This window comes from Anomaloglossus baeobatrachus, chromosome 4 (assembly GCF_048569485.1).
Source record: "Anomaloglossus baeobatrachus isolate aAnoBae1 chromosome 4, aAnoBae1.hap1, whole genome shotgun sequence".
Lineage (NCBI taxonomy): Eukaryota > Metazoa > Chordata > Amphibia > Anura > Aromobatidae > Anomaloglossus > Anomaloglossus baeobatrachus.
In genome coordinates this window covers 521,760,827-521,783,040 of record NC_134356.1, presented here as the reverse complement: position 1 = coordinate 521,783,040, position 22,214 = coordinate 521,760,827, and the positions used below count along the sequence as shown (strand labels likewise).

General features: G+C 48.0%; 2 protein-coding genes across 2 annotated transcripts in view; one reads left to right on the top strand and one right to left on the bottom strand.

Annotated features, from left to right (window-relative positions):
• Positions 1–1,363: 1,363 nt before the first annotated feature.
• On the bottom strand, positions 1,364–7,412 carry RPL37A (ribosomal protein L37a). Its single transcript, XM_075342795.1, has 4 exons — positions 7,350–7,412; positions 6,190–6,318; positions 5,998–6,080; positions 1,364–1,499 (listed from the first exon to the last, which is right to left on the bottom strand). Exons 1-4 carry the CDS (start codon positions 7,350–7,352, stop codon positions 1,436–1,438), a joined length of 279 nt encoding a protein of 92 aa, XP_075198910.1. The 5' UTR covers positions 7,353–7,412; the 3' UTR covers positions 1,364–1,435.
• A 36-nt stretch (positions 7,413–7,448) lies between these two features.
• The window catches only part of MFAP1 (microfibril associated protein 1), a 72,848-nt gene continuing 58,082 nt past the window's right edge, over positions 7,449–22,214 (top strand). Inside the window, exons 1-3 of the mRNA XM_075342794.1 lie at positions 7,449–7,625; positions 10,274–10,493; positions 13,596–13,728. Of these exons, the coding sequence (XP_075198909.1) occupies positions 7,547–7,625; positions 10,274–10,493; positions 13,596–13,728 (432 nt within the window). The 5' untranslated portion in view covers positions 7,449–7,546. The remainder of the gene's footprint in view (positions 7,626–10,273; positions 10,494–13,595; positions 13,729–22,214) is intronic.

Genomic DNA, 22,214 nt, shown 5'->3' with positions numbered 1-22,214 from the left:
TATTTGAAGGTACAGTTTAAGGGATTGTCTCATTCATCAAGAGCACTCGGATCCCCTGCCACCTTGCTTGCCAAATGGTCTCCTAAACCTGGACCGTTTGAGAAAATGGCATGGTCTCACATGTGGACTGAACCAAGTGCTCTCCATTGCTCTTAGCTTTGCCTCTGCAGTCCGTTCGAGAACAAAGGGTATTTTTAATAAACAAATTGCTTGATATTACATGTATTGTTATTTTACCCATTAATGATAAAACAACATTACATTGTGGGTATTCACGTTAATAGGTTTTATATGTAAAGCAGAACAGGTTCTCCAGCGCAAACGTTCTTATTTAACAGCTCCCCATCGCAGCCAAAGAAGGATAACCCTAAAAAGGATAACCCCAAGTATGAATTCACCCTCCCGCCCTGTGATCTTTTGCATCGCACTTCAGTATTTTCATATACAGTGTGTCCACCCATATCCGGTCCACCACCATTAAATACAGTAAACTAGCCATGTGCTACGCAATGAAACCACCTATAGCGCCACCTGCTGGAAAACAACGGAGTTAGCATTTTTATCTCGAAAACAGAACGAGAGACAAAAAAAATGAATTAAAAAATTGTAGGGCATCATCAATTCAATACGAATCGATACCTTGCATACAGAAATGCTATATGAAACCCATGACCCCCCCAAAACATTGAATGCTGGTCACACATTTGGCGCTCACTTAACTTTGATGCTCAAAGTGGCCACCGTCAGCTGCAATGCACATCTGGACTCTGGACAGCATACTGTATCTTGCTGCACGTTGTGCAATATGGTAGGTGACGCGTTTGCACAAGCATCTGTGATACGTCGTCGTAGGTCCTGTAATATTAGTGGAGGGGTCGCATACACCTGCTGTTTGATGTGACCTCACAGAAAGAAGTCCAATGGGGTCAGGTCAGCGTAAAGGTCACTCCACGCAGCCACCATACCCAATGAGTTGTAGGAAGGTCTTCATGAGGTATCGCTTCACGTCCGCAGCCTTGTGAGTTTTACATGTTCTAATCATAGCATTTCTGTATGCAAGGTGTCGATTTGTATTGAATTGATGATGCCCTACAACTTTGTAATTCCCTTTTTTCTCTATCTAGTTCCGTTTTTGAGATAAAAATGCTAACTCCGTTGTTTTCCACCAGGTGGTGCTATAGGTGGTTTCATTGCGTAGCGCATGGCTACTTTACTATACCTAGACACCACTTCTATGCCTATAGCTGCCGCCATTCTCAAGTTAATCGTCGTGGACAGGATATGGGTGGACACACTGTATATGAGGTTTTTGCCTCGGCTGTGAGAATGCACAATAGAATAAAAAAGGTCAGAGTATTGGGCGTCCATTTTCCAAGACATTTCTTTATTAAAGAATAGTCCAGATAAAGATGAATATTCCACAGAAACGATTGATCTACTGATCTTTCAACTCCTTCAGTCTTCTGATGGCAGACTTTACTGTGACAGCAGAGGTGGTGCTGGAAAATAAAGACATTTCAATGATTAAAAGTTACAATGACAAGCAAAGACCAATTAGAATTTATCAAGTCAACTAAGGAATCAAAATAATGTACACTGAGTATTGGTGAGTTTTTAATTCACAATTTGTAAGTCAAAACCAGGAGTGGGTGAAAAATGCAGAAGTAGTCTCGTGTTTCTATTATACTTTTCCTCTGATTGTCCTACTCCTGGTTTTGGCTACAAATACTGACGGAACATATTCACCAAATACTGACGGAACATATTCACCAAATACTGACGGAACATATTCACCAAATACTGAACATGGGCACATGGCCTTATTCTCCCTGCAGCTGGGAGCCAAACTGATAATTCAGAAATATATCATCTGCCAAGAAGCATCTGTGACCTTTTACCTGAAAGAGAAATTATTCCCTTCTCAAAGTGGGTTTAGAGGATACACATATCAATTTAAAAAAAGTATGAATTGTAACTAAATTACCCCCACTAAAGTTTACTTGGTGTAATACTTTGGGGTGGGGGGGGGGGTTTGGGGTAGTGGCAAGCTGCTGTACCAGGTACAGCGCTGCAGAATATGTTTGACACCATTGAAAAAGATTATTACTACAATGTCATTCGGATTATCTACTGTACAGAGTAAACAATGAAGGAGCTGCAGCCCCATCAGTGTACTGCACATGCTCAATTCTATAGCCCTGGAGAGCCTCATTAAATGGGATTGTGCAGAATAAAAAAAAAAAACCCACGAGAGAGAAGAAATGCCATGTAACCTGAGCAGCGCGAGACGCCATTGTCAAATAGAGATAGACAGTGCATATAACTGGTAAAGAACGCTAATATTTTGTGGCTTACCCCCATTGGCTTTTTCTTGATACCAGACAATTTGTTTATCATCAAGATTTATAAAGTGGGGTGGAGGGGAATAAAGAGAGGAAACACAAGAGAATGGGCAAGGAGATCCGACTACTTAATAGAGCCAGTGTGGATTAGTGGAACTAATCTGCAGCTTTTATGTACGGAATCTGTGGCAATAAACATCAGTGGATTTTAATAATATAATATAATATAATATAATATAATATAATATAATATAATATATATATATATATATATATATATATATATATATATATATATATATATATATATATATGTTTTTCTAATGGATTTTTTTTTAAGAGCTTGTTAATAAACTGTAAAAGACTCCATCCACTTTCAATGCAGGAGGAATGTTAGCAGGATTTGGTAGTAGCATCTATGCCCCAATTTTGGTACTAGCAACATCTATTGGGATTTCCATGGCAAAAAGTGATCATGGAAACCCCATCAATCTCAGGATACAGCTTGGTCTATACAGCGACTTTGAAGCTATGTGCCCACGTAGAGGGGTTTTTATGCGTTTTTCCTTGCTTTTTTTTTTTAAATCATCAATAAAAGAAAGGAAAAAGCATCCCAGCAAAGTCTATGAGAATCGTGACTTGCTGTGCACACACTGCTTTTTTCCTTGCAGATTTTGTTGCTGTAAAAAAAAACTAAATGTCAATTTTTTCTGCGTTTCTATCATCCTCTGCAATGCTTTATCACTACAGGGGATTATAGAGCAGCACTTTGCCTAAAGGTACCGTCACACTAAGCGACGCTCCAGCGATCCCACCTGCGATCTGACCTGGCAGGGATCGCTGGAGCGTCGCTACACGGGTTGCTGGTGAGCTGTCACACAGGCAGATCTCACCAGCAACCAGCGACGCGTGGAAGCGATGCTGCGCTTGGTAACTAAAGTAAATATCGAGTAACCAACCCGATATTTACCTTGGTTACCAGCGCACACCGCTTAGCGCTGACTCCCTGCACACCTAGCCACAGTACACACCGGGTTAATTACCCGATGTGTACTCTGCTATGTGTGCAGGCAGCCGGCTTGTGCGGACGCTGGTAACCACGGTAAACATCGGGTAACCAAGAAGCCCTTACCTTGGTTACCCGATATTTACCTTCGTTACCAGCGTTCGCCGCTCTCACACTGCCAGTGCCGGCTCCCTGTTCCCTGCACTCCTAGCCACAGTACACATCGGATTAATTACCCGATGTGTAATCCGGCTACGTGTGCAGAGAGCAGGGAGCCGGCACTGACAGCGTGAGAGCGGCGGACACTGGTAACGAAGGTAAATATCGGGTAACCACGGAAAGGGCTTCTTGGTTACCCGATGTTTACCGTGGTGACGAGCGTCCGCAGAAGCCGGCTGCCTGCTCACTGCACATTTAGTTGTTGCTCTGTCGCTGACACACACAGCGATGTGTGCTTCACAGCGGGAGAGCAACAACTAAAAAATGGTCCAGGACATTCAGCAACGACCGGCGACCTCACAGCAGGGGCCAGGTTGTTGCTGGATGTCACACACCGCGACATCACTAGCAACATCGCTGCTACGTCACAAAAGTCGTGCCTCAGCAGCACTGTTGCTAGTGATGTTGCTTAGTGTGTCGTGGCCTTAACACACCGTGCATACAGCATGGTCTGTGAGGCTCGCAGTAGCTTAGTAACCCGGGGTCGTCATAGTGACGACTCAGGGTTACCATGGCAGCGATCAGGTCCCTGTGATTGCATTACAAGGACCCGATTGCCAGGGAGAGGTAAGCAATTCCATTCCCTGCCTCCTGAATGCAGCGATCGCACTGATCACAGCATTGGGGAAGGGGAAGGGGGGGGGGTTAAACTGCCAGGAGAGGTGCGGGCACTGCTCCTGGCAGTGAGAGCCAGGGTCCGGCTGTAACATCGGCTGGAGATCCCGTGGCGAAAACGGGGATATAGCGCAGGATCCCCCTGCGATTGCCATGTCTAAAAATAGCACAAAGAGCAGGAAAAACGTAAGTGAAAAAACGTGCAAATGAAATAGTTATTTTTTGCTGCGTTTTTCCTACCAAAACTTGTTTTATGTGCAGAAAAAAAGCACATAAAAAAGCACTGTGGTCACATAACCATTATAGTGCTATGACGCATCGCAGAATAACGTATTTTAAAGACATTGTAGTTGACAAGTTGCCACAACTGCACCATTCTAGGGAGCGGTATATGCTGCTATTCCTGAAGAGCTGCCGACTAGTCACTGTACAGCTCAGACCAACTAGACCGACACTGCACAAGGATGAAGGCAAGTATAGGACAGTGGTGCAATTAAAAAAAGCTGTAGTGGTGCTGAGCACTTTTTTTTTGCAGTCTCTGCATCCATAAGATAATCAGGGAAACATTTCTGTTTTTAATCCTAGCCAGTATTCAAAATTACCTCTACAACCCCACGGGTCTGAGAAATTACTGAAAGCGCATAGATGCAATCTGGTCCATGATTAAAGGGAACCTGTCATCAGAAATTTCGCCCAAAAGCTAAAAGATTCCCCCTCTGCAGCTCCTGGACTGCATTCTAGGAAGGTCCCTGTTATTATTGTGCCCCATGTGAGACCAAAATAAAGCCTTTATAAAGTTCTACCTTTTTGTATGCAGCTTCTGTAAATCTGACACGGGGGCGGGCTCTCTGCCGTCCGTTATTCTGCCTTCTGGTCCTGTATGCCGCCCCCATCGCTCCTTTCCATATCTGATGCGCCGCCCACTGCTCCAGCCATCCCCGCGCATCACAGTGCCAGTCTCACAGGACTGAGCAGTGTGACCGCTGGTGACGTGTGCGCAGGCAAGTGATTATGGGCGGGACTGTGACTGTTATCAGCAAGTACCCGGCCATAATCTCGTGAGCGCGCAAACCTCTCCAGCGGTCACACTGAGCTCAGTGTAGATGCTAGACTGTATGGGCTGCTTCCAGGGATGACGTCCCTTTGTCATGTGATAGTATTTCGAACACGCCCCTATCACATGACAAAGGGACGTCATCCCTGGAAGCAGCCCATACAGTCTAGCATCTACACTGAGCTCAGTGTGACCGCTGGAGAGGTTTGCGCGCTCACGAGATTATGGCCGGGTACTTGCTGATAACAGTCACAGTCCCGCCCATAATCACTTGCCTGCGCACACGTCACCAGCGGTCACACTGCTCAGTCCTGTGAGACTGGCACTGTGATGCGCGGGGATGGCTGGAGCAGTGGGCGGCGCATCAGATATGGAAAGGAGCGATGGGGGCGGCATACAGGACCAGAAGGCAGAATAACGGACGGCAGAGAGCCCGCCCCCGTGTCAGATTTACAGAAGCTGCATACAAAAAGGTAGAACTTTATAAAGGCTTTATTTTGGTCTCACATGGGGCACAATAATAACAGGGACCTTCCTAGAATGCAGCCCAGGAGCTGCAGAGGGGGAATCTTTTAGCTTTTGGGCGAAATTTCTGATGACAGGTTCCCTTTAATATTGTAATGCATAGGAGATGTATGACTGATAGTAGAAACTGACACTAATGAAAACCTGGTGAAATTATTTTTTGCATTTGAGAAAACTGTGAATGAGACCTAATGTTTACACCCTTGACAGTTCCTTTTCCAAACGTCTGCACTTACTTGTAGGCCCAGGCTCCTCCTGCTACGAGTTTCATGCAAGAACCGCAGTGCCAGATTCCAACAGCCTTTCTCTTCATCTTGGTCTAATCAAAAAATGAAAAAGACACCCCATTATTACACTTCCACATACAGGAACTCTGCACATCAATTTAGTTAAAGCAATGATTATAAAAATTAAAGAAGCCTGCTCACCTTGCCACAAAAGGAGCATGTGTACTTGGCATGTTGGCTGATTTCAATCTTCTTGACCATCTTCCTCAGGGAAGCACCATAACGGGTCCCATATTTACCCACAATGCCGACCTTCTTGGTGCGCTTGGCCTGAAAGAAAATGTGTTCGGTCAGCCAACAGCCGGAGATATGGACATAGTGAAACTAATAACATTACTTGGAGATGGTAGACGTAGAATCCAAGCAGAGCGGGAAAGTCTACAATCACCTAAGACCGGGCAGCCATAGGACAGGTACCTGCTATATTCTGCCCACAGCTGCAGGTGAGCCCTCACCTATCGCATGGAATATACACGATAAACAGCTTTTACCGTAGTACAGCCACCATTTACAGAAATGGCTGCGTACAATCACCTGAGACCAGGCAGCCATAGGACATATACTTGCTGTATCCTGCCCACAGCCGCGGATGAGCCCTCATCATTTACATGGAGTATACACTATATACCGCTTCTACCATAGTACAGCAGCCACATCCAATCGCCTGACATCGGGCAGCCATAGGACATGTACTCGCTATATCCTGCCTATAGCTGCAGATGAGCCCTCATCTATCGAGTATACGCTATATACCGCTTCTACCATAGTACAGCCACCATTTAGAGACAGCAGAGTACATTCATCTGAGATCAGGCACCCATAGGACATATACCTGCTATATCCTGCCTATAGCCACAGATGAGCCGGGGAGACCTCATCATTCACATGGAGTATACGCTATATATCACTTCTACCACAGCACAGCCATCATTTACAGCAAGATCCACGTTCCTGGGTCAAGGCTTCATTCAGAACTGCGGCCCCACAACTACCAGTCCCCACACAGTGCACATTACCACACAGTACACACTGGAGGACCCTGAATACATGGGAAGGTCTGACACACAGAACACTCCATATATGAGAGCACAAGAGCCAAACCCAGCGCCATTCCCGGCCTGCTCCATCCCAGCAGCCGCCTCCATATATAAACTCAAGTACAAATCCACTAATATCATCCGTAACCGAAAGCCCGCACTGTGCAGATAACTAAGGAGACACCGGGGCTACTGGGGACCGTCTCCCGGTGCAGGATGATAACGGATAAACATCCCGGGGCGCGGAGACACAGAACAGCTCACCATCTTCTTCCAGGACCCGAGCGGAAAGGGAGGAGCAAGGTGCGCATGCGCGGTTTACAGCCGACGCACAGTGACGTTACAATAGAGTGCGGACCTTTACGGAAGGAGCTTCGACTCGCTGGTTTTTTTTGGTCCTCCAGGAGTTCGGGAGCCCGTAGTGTTGGTCTGTGTGTAGATTTTGAACGAATACCGGAGCAATGTCGTCCTCCAGCGCCCTCAGCAAGCAGCCCCCGATCCAGTCCACGGCCGGAGCCGTGCCGGTCCGCAATGAGAAAGGTAACAGTGTGGGACCAGCAGCCAGGAATATGATAGGCCGCAGGCCTGAGCCTGAATGTATCCAGCTGTGCAATGATAGGGACCAGCCGGCGGGCACAGCACCAGGCTGCAGATCTGTCACATTGTGCCGTACTGTACAGCGGCAGGGGTCACACAGTGCGGTCCAGTCGCATATTTAGGGGTTGCCCATTAGCTCCGCAGTGTACCCCATCACTATGAGCCATGTAGCAGCGACATACAGTGATGGCCGCCCGAGCCGTGTCGCAGCCAACGTCGCTGTGTAGTGATGAAACCCAATAATCCCAGCACATCCCGGGCACCAGATATTAGTCTGTGGTGATGAGCGAGCACTGCCATGCTCGGGACTCGTAATGACCAGTCGGATGCTCGGATGGGTGCGACTCAAGTACCGAGTATAAGTCAATAGGAAACTCAAGCGTTTTGCTTGAAGAGTTCCCAAAAAAAATGCTTCAGTCCCCCATTGACTCCCATTATACTTGGTACAAGAGTCACACCTGACCAAGCATTAAAGGGAATCTGTCACCAGGTTTTTACTCCCCCATCTGAGAGCAGCGTAATGTAGAGGCAGAGACCCTGATTCCAGTGATGTGTCACATATTGAGCTGTTTGCTGTCATTTTGAGAAAATCAATGTTTTCTCTGCTGCAGATCTAGCAGTTATACAGAGCTCATGAATATGCTGGACTACCTGGCAGCACACCAAGTAGCCATGTAATCATAATCTACTGCTGATTAAACTGTGATTTTATCAAAACTACACTAAACAGCTTAGTAAGTGACACACCGCTGGAATCAAGATCTCTGCCCCTACTTTAGGGTACCATCACACTTTAGCGACGCTCCAACGATCCCACCAGCGATCTGACCTGTCAGGATCGCTGGTGCGTCGCTACATGGTTGCTGGTGAGCTGTCAATCAGGCAGATGTCACCAGCGACCAGTGACCGGCCCCCAGCGACGCGTGGAAGCGATGCTGCGCTTGGTAACTAAGGTAAATATCGGGTAACCAAGCGCTTGGTTACCTGATATTTACATTGGTTACCAGCGCACACCGCTTAGCGCTGGCTCCCTGCACTCGTAGCCAGAGTACACATCGGGTTAATAAGCAAACCGCTTTGCTTATTTACCCGATGTGTACTCCGGCTACGTGTGCAGGGAGCCGGCACTGGCAGCCTGAGAGCGGCGGATGCTAGTAACCAAGGTAAATATCGGGTAGCCAAGCAAAGCACTTCGCTTGGTTACCCAATATTTACCTTGGTTACAGCTTACCGTCAAACACAGCGATGTATGCTTCACAGCGGGAGAGCATCGTCCAAAAAATGAACGAGCAGTGTGTAACGAGCAGCGATCTCACAGCAGGGGCCAGATCGCTGCTCAGTGTCACACACAGCGAGATCGCTAATGAGGTCACTGCTGCGTCACAAAAAACGTGACTCAGCAGCGATCTCGCTATCGATCTCGCTATGTGAGAAGTACCCCTTATGCTCCTCTAAGATTAGGTGGCAAAAACCTGGTGACTGTTTCCCTTTAAGAGGTATTCCTATCTTGTATATTTATGGCATCTCTACAGAATATGCCTTAATCCTATAGTAGATGTGGATCTGAGCAGTGAGACTCACATCTGTCTCAAGAGCTGGGCCTTGTCATGCGCTTCTTTCAGTGAACAGGTAGTTGGAATTCCTATAGAAATGCATAGGAATTCGGACCACCTTTGCATTCCCTGTAGCGAAAGATGCAGGTACCATTGGTGAGATACACATCTATATACACATAGAATATCCTGTGGATGCCATAATTGTACAAGATAGTAACACCCCTAAAGGAATCTGTCAGTGGCGTCCTCCTACCTAAGCCATCTATATGGACATCAAGGTCATAGGAAGCTGAATAAAAGGACACCTTCATATGTGATCCAATGTCTTATTCCAGAGAAATCCATGTTTTTCTTAGTATATAAATGAAATGTTCAGGGCTATGGGCCAGACACAGATCTGCAAGAGACTCTGCCTCTAGAGAATAGTTTGAATGAAAAGGGGAGTTACCAGAGTGAGACACGTAGATCACGAGAGCAGACTGTCAGTCATTACATGTCTCACACTGGTAATACCCCCTATCATTTAAGATGAGCCCTGAAGGCAGATTCTCAGGGAGCTCTTTTAGCATAATTGTTTAACTTTTATTTAATAAATCAATAGTTCACATGAAAGTAAACTACTTTGTAATATTTCTTATGAGAGACATTTACTTCTTGCTCTGCCAGAATTGATCAGTCGATTTCCCATGACTGAGACAGGAGTGGCAGTTGGTACTGATGAGATTCTATGGAGATAATAGGGGGTTGTGTGCTCTAGACTAACATAGATATGTGCTGCTCAAAGACCTTGTCCAACACCTGTATGGAGATTGTGTTGTCCCCTTTGTTCAGTTCCACGTATTCTCCCATATTCCTAAACATGCACTGGTTGTATTACCTGACAGTAATCCGTACCCCCCGATATGTGATGAGGGACCATTGGCATGTTCTCTATAGAGTACAATTTATATAGGACTATGGTTTGGGGCCATGATATAAGATGGCATCTACTTGGCAATGCCTAATTGTTACCTGGTGTATTATGACTTATTTCAGGTGAAATCTCGATGGAAAAGGTGAAGGTGAAGCGCTATGTCTCCGGTAAGAGACCAGACTATGCGCCAATGGAATCCTCTGATGAGGAGGATGTGGAGTTCCAGTTTATCAAGAAAGGAAAGGAGCAGGATGTAGAAGTGGAGGAACCCCCTGAAGAAAGCACCAGCGATCCGCGTCTACGACGACTGCAGAATCGTATGAATGAGGATGTGGAGGAGAGGTAAGCCCGTCTCTTTATGACTTCATATGCCCTGCTCCTATACATAATATTTAAAGGGAACCTATCTTTTGAGAAAACACTATGAACCTGCAGATATGGGGTTAATCTACAGATTAATAACATTCTTAATCTGTCCTGCTCCACGGAGGAAATTGACTTTATTCCTCCCAGCAGCGCTCGGCTTTCATCCACAGGGATGGCGCTGACGCGGTTTCAGTCACCGCTGAGTGTAGTGAGCTGCGGCTGTAAATGCGCCCCCAGCACTGACTGACAGCTGACCACATTAGAGCCAGCTGTCAGTCAATGCCGGGGGCGTAGTAACGGTGTGGGCCCTGGACAGATTTAGGAGGCTATAAACCTGCAGATTTACCATATATCTGCAGATTAATACTGTTTTTTCACATGACTGGGTCTGTTTAATTGCAAAACTTACTAGGCTTCATCAACCCGATACAGTGCTGGCCAAAAGTATTGGCACCCCTGCAATTCTGTCAGAATACTTAGTTTCTTCCTGAAAATGATTGCAATCACAAATTCTTTGGTATTATCTTCATTTATTTTGCTTGCAATGAAAAAAACACAAAAGAGAATGAAACAAAAATCAAATCATTGATCATTTCACATAAAACTCCAAAAATGGGCCAGACAAAAGTTTTGGCACCCTTAGCCTAATACTTGGTTGCACAACCTTTAGCCAAAATAACTGCGAACAACCGCTTCCGGTAACCATCAATGTGTTTCTTACAATGCTCTGCTGGAATTTTAGTCCATTCTTCTTTGGCTAACTGCTCCAGGTCCCTGAGATTTGAAGGGTGCCTTCTCCAAGCTGCCATTTTGAGATCTCTCCACAGATGTTCAATGGGATTCAGGTCTGGACTCATTGCTGGCCACTTTAGTAGTCTCCAGTGCTTTCTCTCTAACCATTTTCTAGTGCTTTTTGAAGTGTGTTTTGGGTCATTGTCCTGCTGGAAGACCCATGACCTCTGAGGAAGACTCAGCTTTCTCACACTGGGCCCTACATTATGCTGCAAAATTTGTTGGTAGTCTTCAGACTTCATAATGCCATGCACACGGTCAAGCAGTCCAGTGCCAGAGGCAGCAAAGCAACCCCAAAAACATCAGGGAACCTCTGCCATGTTTGACTGTAGGAACCGTGTTCTTTTCTTTGAATGCCTTTTTTTTCCCTGTAATCTCCATGTTGATGGCTTTTCCCAAAAAGCTCTACTTTTGTCTCATCTGACCAGAGAACATTCTTCCAAAACGTTTTAGGCTTTCTCAGGTAAGTTTTGGCAAACTCCAGCCTGGCTTTTTTTTGTCTCGGGGTAAGAAGTGGGGTCTTCCTGGGTATCCTACCATACAGTCCCTTTTCATTCAGATGCCGACGGATAGTACGGGTTGACACTGTTGTACCCTCGGACTGCAGGGCAGCTTGAACTTGTTTGGATGTTAGTCGAGGTTCTTTATCCACCATCCGCACAATCTTGCGTTGAAATCTCTCGTCAATTTTTCTTTTCCTTCCACATCTAGGGGGGGTTAGCCACAGTGCCATGGGCTTTAAACTTCTTGATGACACTGCGCACCGTAGACACAGGAACTTTCAGGTCTTTGGAGATGGACTTGTAGCCTTGAGATTGCTCATGCTTCCTCATAATTTGGATTCTCAAGTCCTCAGACAGTTCTTTGGTCTTCTTTCTTTTCTCCATGCTCAATGTGGTACACACAAGGACACAGGACAGAGATTGAGTCAACTTTAATCCATGTCAACTGGCTGCAAGTGTGATTTAGTTATTGCCAACACCTATTAGGTGCCACAGGTAAGTTACAGGTGCTGTTAATTACACAAATTAGAGAAGCATCACATGATTTTTCAAACAGTGCCAATACTTTTGTCCACCCCCTTTTTTATGTTTGGTGCGGAATTATATCCACTTTGGCTTTATGACAAATTTTTTTTTTTTTTTTAAATTGAAGACAAATTAAATGAAGACAATAATACCAAAACATTTGTGATTGCAATCATTTTCAAGAAGAAACTGAGTATTATCTGATTATCTGACAGAATTGCAGGGGTGCTAATACTTTTGGCCAGCACTGTATGTAGTGATGTGCTTTAAAACCGCTTATTAGTCTGTATCAGCTCTTACTTGAGACTGGTTACAACACTTCTCTGTTAGATATTCTTTTATGTTACACACATTCCCCCTCCACTAATTGTAGGAAAATCCAATATTTCCCTATGAGGCTTTCAGATGTGGTAAAATGGTTAAAGGGATTGCCAATTACTGCACGACGCCTTAAAGGGGTTGTCCACTACTTTTACATTGATGGCCTAGCCTTAGGATAGGTTACCAATGTCTGATTGTCCGGGGTCCAGCACCCCCTGCTGATCAGCTGATGTCAGTTCCGGCGGTGGCAGCAGAAAGCCAGAAATGCTCAATTCCGGAGCTGCTCTGTCTTTTTAAAGTGGCCACCCCTCGGTACTGCACATCCGCCTCCTATTGATTAGAATAGGAGTTGGATGTGCAGTACCCGGCCGCGGACACTATCAGAAGACGGAGCAGCTCTGGAACTGAGCATTTCTGGCTTTCTGCTGCAGCCTCCGGGATCGAGAACAGTTGATCGGTGGCAGTGCGGGGTGTTGGACCCTGGATGATCAGACATTAGGCCATCATTGTAAAGTAGTGGATAACCCCTTTAATGGCCCAGGGTGCTGCATAAATTAGAATAACCTATACTTACCTCCCTGATTGGCGCCCCTCTTCCACTTTCAGCCCTATGTCTCCTGCTGTTTTCTTACATAAATAGTATCATGTAAACAGCTGCAGCCAATCAGCAAATTGTGACCTACAGCCATCTTCATATCTGTACGAACAGAATTAAGAAAGTTGCAGCCGATCAGTACCCGCTGATTGGATGCACAAACATGTCATTGCTTATGTCAGGAGACCAGCGAGGAACACAGGGCTGAAATCGGAAGTGAGGCACCAGCCAAAAGGTTAGCGTAAGTTTTCTAATTTATGCAACATCTCGAGCCAATTATAATTAGTTGTCCTAGTAGACTGACCATTTTAGTTCTGACATTTTTAATTTACTTTTGGATAGATTGGCCAGACATCGAAAAATTGTGGAGCCTGAGGTGGTGGGTGAAAGTGAGTCCGAGTCTGAACCAGGTGAAGACTGGCACGTGGAACGGGAAGACACCAGTGAGGAGGAGGAAGAGGAGGTGGATGATGAGGTGAGTTACATTTTCTTGTTTCCGTTCTGAATTGCAGTATCAGGTAGCATGCCATGGGTTGAATACGCAGCAGCTTTTGTATGTGGAAAGTCCCCTGCAGGTTACAGTCTCAGCATGTCAAAAAAATCTCATTATTCACCATCGAATTCTCACTGCGGAGAAATTCTGACGCGCAAATTTCCTAGTAATGCGAATGTGAAATCTGCGGCATGACTGTTAATGCTGCGGGTGCTGCCACAGATCTCGCTCTTCACAGTGTATTTGGACATGGAAACATCCCCCTTCTAGTATACGTATGGAATAAGTCTACAGTCAGGACCTGTAATCATGGAATATGCCTATTAACCCCTTCACCCCCGGCCACTAAAACACCCTAATGACCGGGCCATTTTTTGCAATTCTGACCAGTGTCACTTTGACAGGTTATAACTCTGGAACGCTTCAACGGATCCTGGCGATTCTGAGATTGTTTTTTCGTGACATATTGTACTTCATGTCAGTGGTAAATTTAGGCCGATATTTTTTGCGTTTATTTGTGAAAATTTAGGAAATTTGGCGAAAATTTTGAAAATTTCGCAATTTTCAAACTTTGAAAATTTATGCCCATAAATCTGAGAGATATGTCACACAAAATAGTTACTATATAACATTTCCCACTTGTGTACTTTACATCAGCGCAATTTTCGAAACAAATTTTTTTTCCGTTAGGAAGTTAGAAGGGGTCAAAGGTCATCAGCAAATTCTCATTTTTCCAACAAAATTTACAAAATAATTTTTTTTAGGGACCACATTACGTTTGAGGTGACTTTGAGAGGCCTAGGTGACAGAAAATACCCAAAAGTGACCCCATTCTAAAAACTACACCCCTCACACTGCTCAAAACCACATCCAAGAAGTTTATTAACCCTTTAGGTGCTTCACAGGAACCAAAGCAATGTGGAAGGAAAAAATGAAAATTTTACTTTTTAACACAAAAATGTTACTTTAGCCATAAAATTTTCATTTTTACAAGGGAGAAAAGAGAAAGTACACAATACAATTTATTGTGCATGTTCTCCTGAGTACGCTGATACCCCATATGTGGTAAAAATCAATTGTTTGGGCGCACGGTAGAGCTCGGAAGGGAAGGAGCGCCATTTGAATTTTTGAACGCAAAATTAGCTGCACTCATTAGCGGACGCCATGTCGGGTTTGAAGACCCCCTGAGGTGCCTAACCAATGGAGCTCCCCCACAAGTGACCCCATTTTGGAAACTAGAGCCCTCAAATAATTTTTCTAGATGTTTGGTGAGCACTTTGAACCCCTGGGGGCTTCACAGAAGTTTATAGCGTTGAGCTGTGAAAAGAAAAAAAATTTTTTTTTACCACAAAACGGTTGCTTCAACTAGGTAGCTTTTTTTTTCACAAGGGTAACAGGAAAAAATGCACCATAAAATGTATTGTGCATTTTCTCCTGAGTACGCAGATACCTCATATGTGGTGGAAAGTAATTGTTTGGGCGCATGGTGGGGCTCAGAAGAGAAGGAGCGCCATTTGACAGCAAAATTGGTTGGAATCATTAGCGGACGCCATGTCACGTTTGGAGACCCCCTATGGTGCCTAAACAGTGGAGCTCCCCCACAAGTGACACCATTTTGGAAACTAGAGCCCTCAAATAATTTTTCTAGATGTTTGGTGAGCACTTTGAACACCTGGGGGCTTCACAGAAGTTTATAGCGTTGAGCCGTGAAAAGAAAACATTTTTTTTTTTACCACAAAACGGTTGCTTCAACTAGGTAGCTTTTTTTTTCACAAGGCTATCAGGAAAAAATGCACCATAAAATGTATTGTGCATTTTCTCCTGAGTACGCAGATACCTCATATGTGGTGGAAAGTAATTGTTTGGGCGCATGGTGGGGCTCAGAAGAGAAGGAGCGCCATTTGACAGCAAAATTGGTTGGAATCTTTAGCGGACGCCATGTCACGTTTGGAGACCCCCCTATGGTGCCTAAACAGTGGAGCTCCCCCACAAGTGACACCATTTTGGAAACTAGAGCCCTCAAATAATTTTTCTAGATGTTTGGTGAGCACTTTGAACACCTGGGGGCTTCACAGAAGTTTATAGCGTTGAGCCGTGAAAAGAAAAAAATTTTTTTCTTTGTCGCTCCATTGGGAGACCCAGACAATTGGGTGTATAGCTTCTGCCTCCGGAGGCCACACAAAGTATTACACTTAAAAGTGTAAAGCCCCTCCCCTTCTGCCTATACACCCCCCGTGCATCACGGGTTCCTCAGTTTTCATGCTTTGTGCGAAGGAGGCAGACATCCACGCATAGCTCCACAGCTTAGTCAGCAGCAGCTGCTGACTATGTCGGATGGAAGAAAAGAGGGCCCATAACAGGGCCCCCAGTATGCTCCCTTCTCACCCCACTCTTGTCAGCGGTGTTGTTAAGGTTGAGGTATCCATTGCGGGTACGGAGGCTGGAGCCCACATGCTGTTTTCCTTCCCCATCCCTTTAGGGCTCTGGGTGAAGTGGGATCCTAATCGGTCTCCAGGCACTGAGACCGTGCTCCATCCACAGCCCCTGGGGACTCTGCTGGACAAGGAGCCGAGTATCGTCAGGGACAAGGCCCTGCTACTTTGAGGTACTCTGTGTCCCCGTGGGGACCGCGCACAGAAACACTCCAGCATTGCTGGGTGTGTTAGTGCGCCGGGGACCGCAGCGCTGACCGCGCTTGTGCCATCACACACTGCAGCGTGGCTGGGTGTGTTAGTTTACTGGGGACTACCGCGCTGACCGCGCGCTGCCATTTCACACTGCAGCGCGCCTGGGAGTGTTAGTACGCTGGGGACTACCGCGCCGACCGCGCTTATACGCCGGCCGCGCTTATAACTTTAGTCCCCGGCTTTTGCGGCCTAGTCTCACTTTTTTTCCCGCCCCCAGGCCTGCCAGTCAGGGGAAGGGCGAGACGCTGTACAGGACGTCAGCGCTGAGGGCTGGAACATGCTTTGCATACTCCACCCCCCTCACTGTGCACAGTGGGGCACCAGATTCCCGCACTTTCTAGGGCACGCCCACGGCCCCCTCCTCTCCTCAGGACGCCGGCAGCCATTCCTGTCAGCTCTACTGACGCTGGAGAGGGGAGACAAGCTCTGGGAGACCCAGGCAGGGATTCTGGTGATCACACAACCGCTTTGAGCGGGCGGTAAGCAGCACCTGAGGTGCTGGCCCCACTAGTGCAGAAGTGTACATATAGATTATATGCTTATAGGCTATACTTTACACTGCATGGTGCACGGTTGATTTTTGGCTATATATCCTCCTGGATTGCTCAGAGGAGACAACAGCATGTCGTCCGCAAAAAGCAAGGGTGCCAAAGCACAGGCTTACTATGCTGCCTGCGCCGCATGTACGGCTATACTACCGGCAGGTTCCACTGACCCTCATTGTGTGCAATGCTCGGCCCCTGTGGCACTTACTCAGCCGGAGCCTCTGCTAAGGGTGGCCCAGGGGGAACCACCTGCTAACACTGTCCAGGTGACGGGGACGGAGTTTGCAGTTTTTACTGATAGACTTTCTGAGACTATGGCTAAGATACTAGAAGCCTTGCAGTCCAGACCGGTATCTCAGACCATGGGCACTGTGGAATCATTGCACCCTGGTCCCCCTCAGTTGGAGAAACAATGTCCTCCCGGGGTGTCTCATAGATCCCAGGGTGAGGTCTCTGACACGGACCGCAGCCCCAGACCGCCTAAGCGAGCTCGCTGGGAAATTCCCTCGACATCATCACATTGTTCAGGGTCTCAGCGGGAGGACTCTCTGTATGATGAAGCGGAGGTAGCTGATCAGGATTCTGATCCTGAGGCCGCTCTCAACCTTGATACTCCTGATGGGGACGCCATAGTGAATGATCTTATCGCGTCCATCAATCAAATGTTGGATATTTCTCCCTCAGCTCCTCCAGTGGAGGAGTCAGCTTCTCAGCAGGAGAAATTCCGTTTCAGGTTTCCCAAGCGTACAACGAGTATGTTTCTGGACCACTCTGACTTCAGAGAGGCAGTCCAGAAACACCGAGCTTGTCCAGATAAGCGTTTTTCCAAGCGCCTTAAGGATACACGTTATCCCTTCCCCCCTGACGTGGTCAAGGGCTGGACTCAGTGTCCCAAGGTGGATCCTCCAATCTCCAGACTGGCGGCTAGATCCATAGTTGCAGTGGAAGATGGGGCTTCACTCAAGGATGCCACTGACAGACAGATGGAGCTCTGGTTGAAATCCATCTATGAAGCTATCGGCGCGTCTTTTGCTCCAGCATTCGCAGCCGTATGGGCACTCCAAGCTATCTCAGCGGGTCAAGCGCAAATTGACGCACTCACACGTACGTCTGCGCCGCAAGTGGCGTCTATAACCTCTCAGACGTCGGCATTTGCGTCCTACGCTATTAATGCTGTCCTGGACTCTGCGAGCCGTACGGCGGTTGCATCCGATAATTCGGTGGCAATACGCAGGGCCTTGTGGCTACCGGAATGGAAGGCAGATTCGGCTTCCAAAAAGTGCTTAACCAGTTTGCCATTTTCTGGCGACCGTTTGTTTGGTGAGCGATTGGATGAAATCATCAAACAATCCAAGGGAAAGGATACATCCTTACCCCAGGCCAAACCAAACATACCCCAACAGAGGAGGGGACAGTCGAGGTTTCGGTCCTTTCGGGGCGCGGGCAGGTCCCAATTCTCCTCGTCCAAAAGGCCTCAGAAGGATCAGAGGAACTCCGATTCATGGCGGTCTAAGTCACGCCCTAAAAAGACCGCCGGAGGTGCCGCTACCAAGACGGCTTCCTCATGACTTTCGGCCTCCTCACACCGCATCCTCGGTCGGTGGCAGGCTCTCCCGCTTTTGCGACACCTGGCTGCCACAGGTAAAAGACCGATGGGTGAGAGACATTCTGTCTCACGGTTACAAGATAGAGTTCAGCTCTCGTCCTCCGACTCGATTCTTCAGAACATCTCCGCCTCCCGAGCGAGCCGATGCTCTTCTGCAGGCGGTGGGCACTCTGAAGGCAGAAGGAGTGGTGGTCCCGGTTCCTCTTCAGCAACAGGGTCACGGTTTTTACTCCAACCTGTTTGTGGTTCCAAAGAAGGACGGGTCTTTCCGTCCTGTCCTGGACCTAAAACTGCTTAACAAACACGTAAAGACCAGGCGGTTCCGGATGGAATCCCTCCGCTCCGTCATCGCCTCAATGTCCCAAGGAGATTTCCTTGCATCGATCGATATCAAAGATGCTTATCTCCACGTACCGATTGCTCCAGAGCATCAGCGCTTCCTGCGCTTCGCCATAGGAGACTAACACCTTCAGTTCGCGGCACTGCCGTTCGGCCTGGCGACAGCCCCACGGGTTTTCACCAAGGTCATGGCTACAGTAGTTGCGGTCCTCCACTCTCAGGGTCACTCGGTGATCCCTTACTTAGACGATCTGCTGGTCAAGGCACCCTCTCAAGAGGCATGCCAACACAGCCTCAACGCTACTCTGGAGACTCTCCAGAGTTTCGGGTGGATCATCAATTTTCCAAAGTCAAATCTGACACCGGCCCAATCGCTGACATATCTTGGCATGGAGTTTCATACCCTCTCAGCGATGGTAATGCTCCCGCTGAACAAACAGCGGTCACTGCAGACAGGGTTGCAATCTCTCCTTCAAGGTCAGTCACACCCCTTGAGGCGCCTCATGCACTTCCTAGGGAAGATGGTGGCAGCAATGGAGGCAGTCCCTTTCGCGCAGTTTCACCTGTGTCCTCTTCAATGGGACATCCTACGCAAATGGGACAGGAAGTCGACGTCCCTCGACAGGAACGTCTCCCTCTCTCAGGCAGCCAAAGCTTCCCTTCGGTGGTGGCTTCTTCCCACTTCATTGTCGAAGGGGAAATCCTTCCTACCCCCATCCTGGGCGGTGGTCACGACGGACGCGAGCCTGTCAGGGTGGGGAGCAGTCTTTCTCCACCACAGAGCTCAGGGTACGTGGACTCAGCAGGAGTCCTCCCTTCAGATCAATGTTCTGGAGATCAGGGCAGTGTATCTTGCCCTAAAAGCGTTCCAGCAGTGGCTGGAAGGCAAGCAGATCCGAATTCAGTCGGACAACTCCACAGCGGTGGCTTACATCAACCACCAAGGCGGAACACGCAGTCGGCAAGCCTTCCAGGAAGTCCGGCGGATTTTGATGTGGGTGGAAGCCACGGCCTCCACCATATCCGCAGTTCACATCCCGGGCGTAGAAAACTGGGAAGCAGACTTTCTCAGTCGCCAGGGCATGGACGCAGGGGAATGGTCCCTTCACCCGGACGTGTTTCAGGAGATCTGTTGCCGCTGGGGGATGCCGGACGTCGACCTAATGGCGTCCCGGCACAACAACAAGGTCACGGCATTCATGGCACGATCTCACGATCACAGAGCTCTGGCGGCAGACGCCTTAGTTCAGGATTGGTCGCAGTTTCAACTCCCTTATGTGTTTCCACCTCTGGCACTGTTGCCCAGAGTGTTACGCAAGATCAGGTCAGACTGCCGCCGCGCCATTCTCGTCGCTCCAGACTGGCCGAGGAGGTCGTGGTACCCGGATCTGTGGCATCTCACGGTGGGCCAACCGTGGGCACTACCAGACCGACCAGACTTGCTGTCTCAAGGGCCGTTTTTCCATCTGAATTCTGCGGCCCTCAACCTGACTGTGTGGCTATTGAGTCATGGATCCTAGCGTCTTCAGGGTTATCTCAAGAGGTCATTGCCACTATGAGACAGGCCAGGAAACCAACGTCTGCCAAGATCTACCACAGGACGTGGAAGATATTCCTATCTTGGTGCTCTGATCAGGGATTTTCTCCCTGGCCATTTGCATTGCCCACTTTTCTTTCCTTTCTTCAATCAGGATTGGAAAAAGGTTTGTCGCTCGGCTCCCTTAAGGGACAAGTGTCAGCGCTCTCTGTGTTCTTTCAGAAGCGTCTTGCCAGGCTTTCTCAGGTACGCACGTTCCTGCAGGGGGTTTGTCACATTGTCCCTCCTTACAGGCGGCCGTTAGAACCCTGGGATCTGAACAGGGTTCTGATGGCCCTTCAGAAGGCACCTTTTGAGCCTTTGAAGGATATTTCTCTTTCTCGCCTTTCGCAGAAGGTGGTCTTCCTAGTAGCAGTCACATCACTTCGGAGAGTGTCTGAGCTAGCAGCGTTGTCATGCAAGGCTCCTTTCCTGGTGTTTCACCAGGACAAGGTGGTGCTGCGCCCGGTTCCGGAATTCCTTCCTAAGGTGGTATCCACCTTTCATCTCAATCAGGATATCTCCTTACCTTCTTTTTGTCCTGATCCAGTTCATCAATGTGAAAGGGATTTGCATTTGTTAGATCTGGTGAGAGCGCTCAGAATCTACATTTCCCGTACGGCGCCCCTGCGCCGCTCGGAGGCACTCTTTGTCCTTGTCGCTGGTCAGCGTAAGGGGTCACATGCTTCCAAATCCACCCTGGCTCGGTGGATCAAGGAACCAATACTCGAAGCCTACCGTTCTTCTGGACTTCCGGTTCCCTCAGGGCTAAGGGCCCATTCTACCAGAGCCGTGGGTGCGTCTTGGGCTTTACGGCACCAGGCTACGGCTCAGCAGGTGTGCCAGGCGGCTACCTGGTCGAGCCTGCACACTTTCACCAAACACTATCAGGTGCATACCTATGCTTCGGCGGATGCCAGCCTAGGTAGACGAGTCCTTCAGGCAGCGGTTGCCCACCTGTAGGAACGGGCCGTTTTACGGCTATATTACGAGGTATTATTTCTTCAGCGCTCTATTGGGAGACCCAGACGATTGGGGTATAGCTACTGCCCTCTGGAGGCCACACAAAGCACTACATTAAAAGTGCAAGGCCCCTCCCCCTCTGGCTATACCCCCCCGTGGTATCACGGGTTCTCCAGTTTTAGCTTTGTGTGCGAAGGAGGTCAGACATTCCATGCATAGCTCCACAGATTTTAGTCAGCAGTAGCTGCTGACGGTTTCGGATGGAAGAAAAGAGGACACATATAGTGTCCCCAGCATGCTCCCTTCTCACCCCTGGATGGTGTTGTAAGGTTGAGGTACCTATTGCTGGTACAGGGCTGGAGCCTGACATGCTGTTTTCCTTCCACATCCCCTGGTAGGGCTCTGTGGAAGTGGGATCCTGCCGGCCTCTCAGCTCTGATGCCGGGCTCCATCCACAGACCCATTAGAACCTGATGGATTCGGAGCAGGAGTACGATCAGGGACAGGGCCCTGCATCTTACAGGTACTCTGTGTCCCCGGCAGGCACAGACACACTCCGGGCTGGCTGGGTGTTGTAGTGCGCCGGGGACCGCAATGTTGGAGTTAGTGTCCCTACAGATTACTGGGGGATGTTTTGTGTATGGGAACGCAGCGCCGACCCCCTCTGGACCGGGCGGCGCTGCTGTGACTTGTGGTGCGCCGGGGATCCGCCGTCCGCGCTTTTACGGCGGCGGCGGTTATAACTTTAGTCC

Coding starts and splice junctions, on each gene's coding strand:
- RPL37A (XM_075342795.1), bottom strand. Junction 6,081..6,189: donor CATGCTCCTTTTGTGGCAAG/GTGAGCAGGCTT, acceptor TTTTTTGATTAG/ACCAAGATGAAGAGAAAGGC. Junction 1,500..5,997: donor GGAGGAGCCTGGGCCTACAA/GTAAGTGCAGAC, acceptor TTTATTTTCCAG/CACCACCTCTGCTGTCACAG.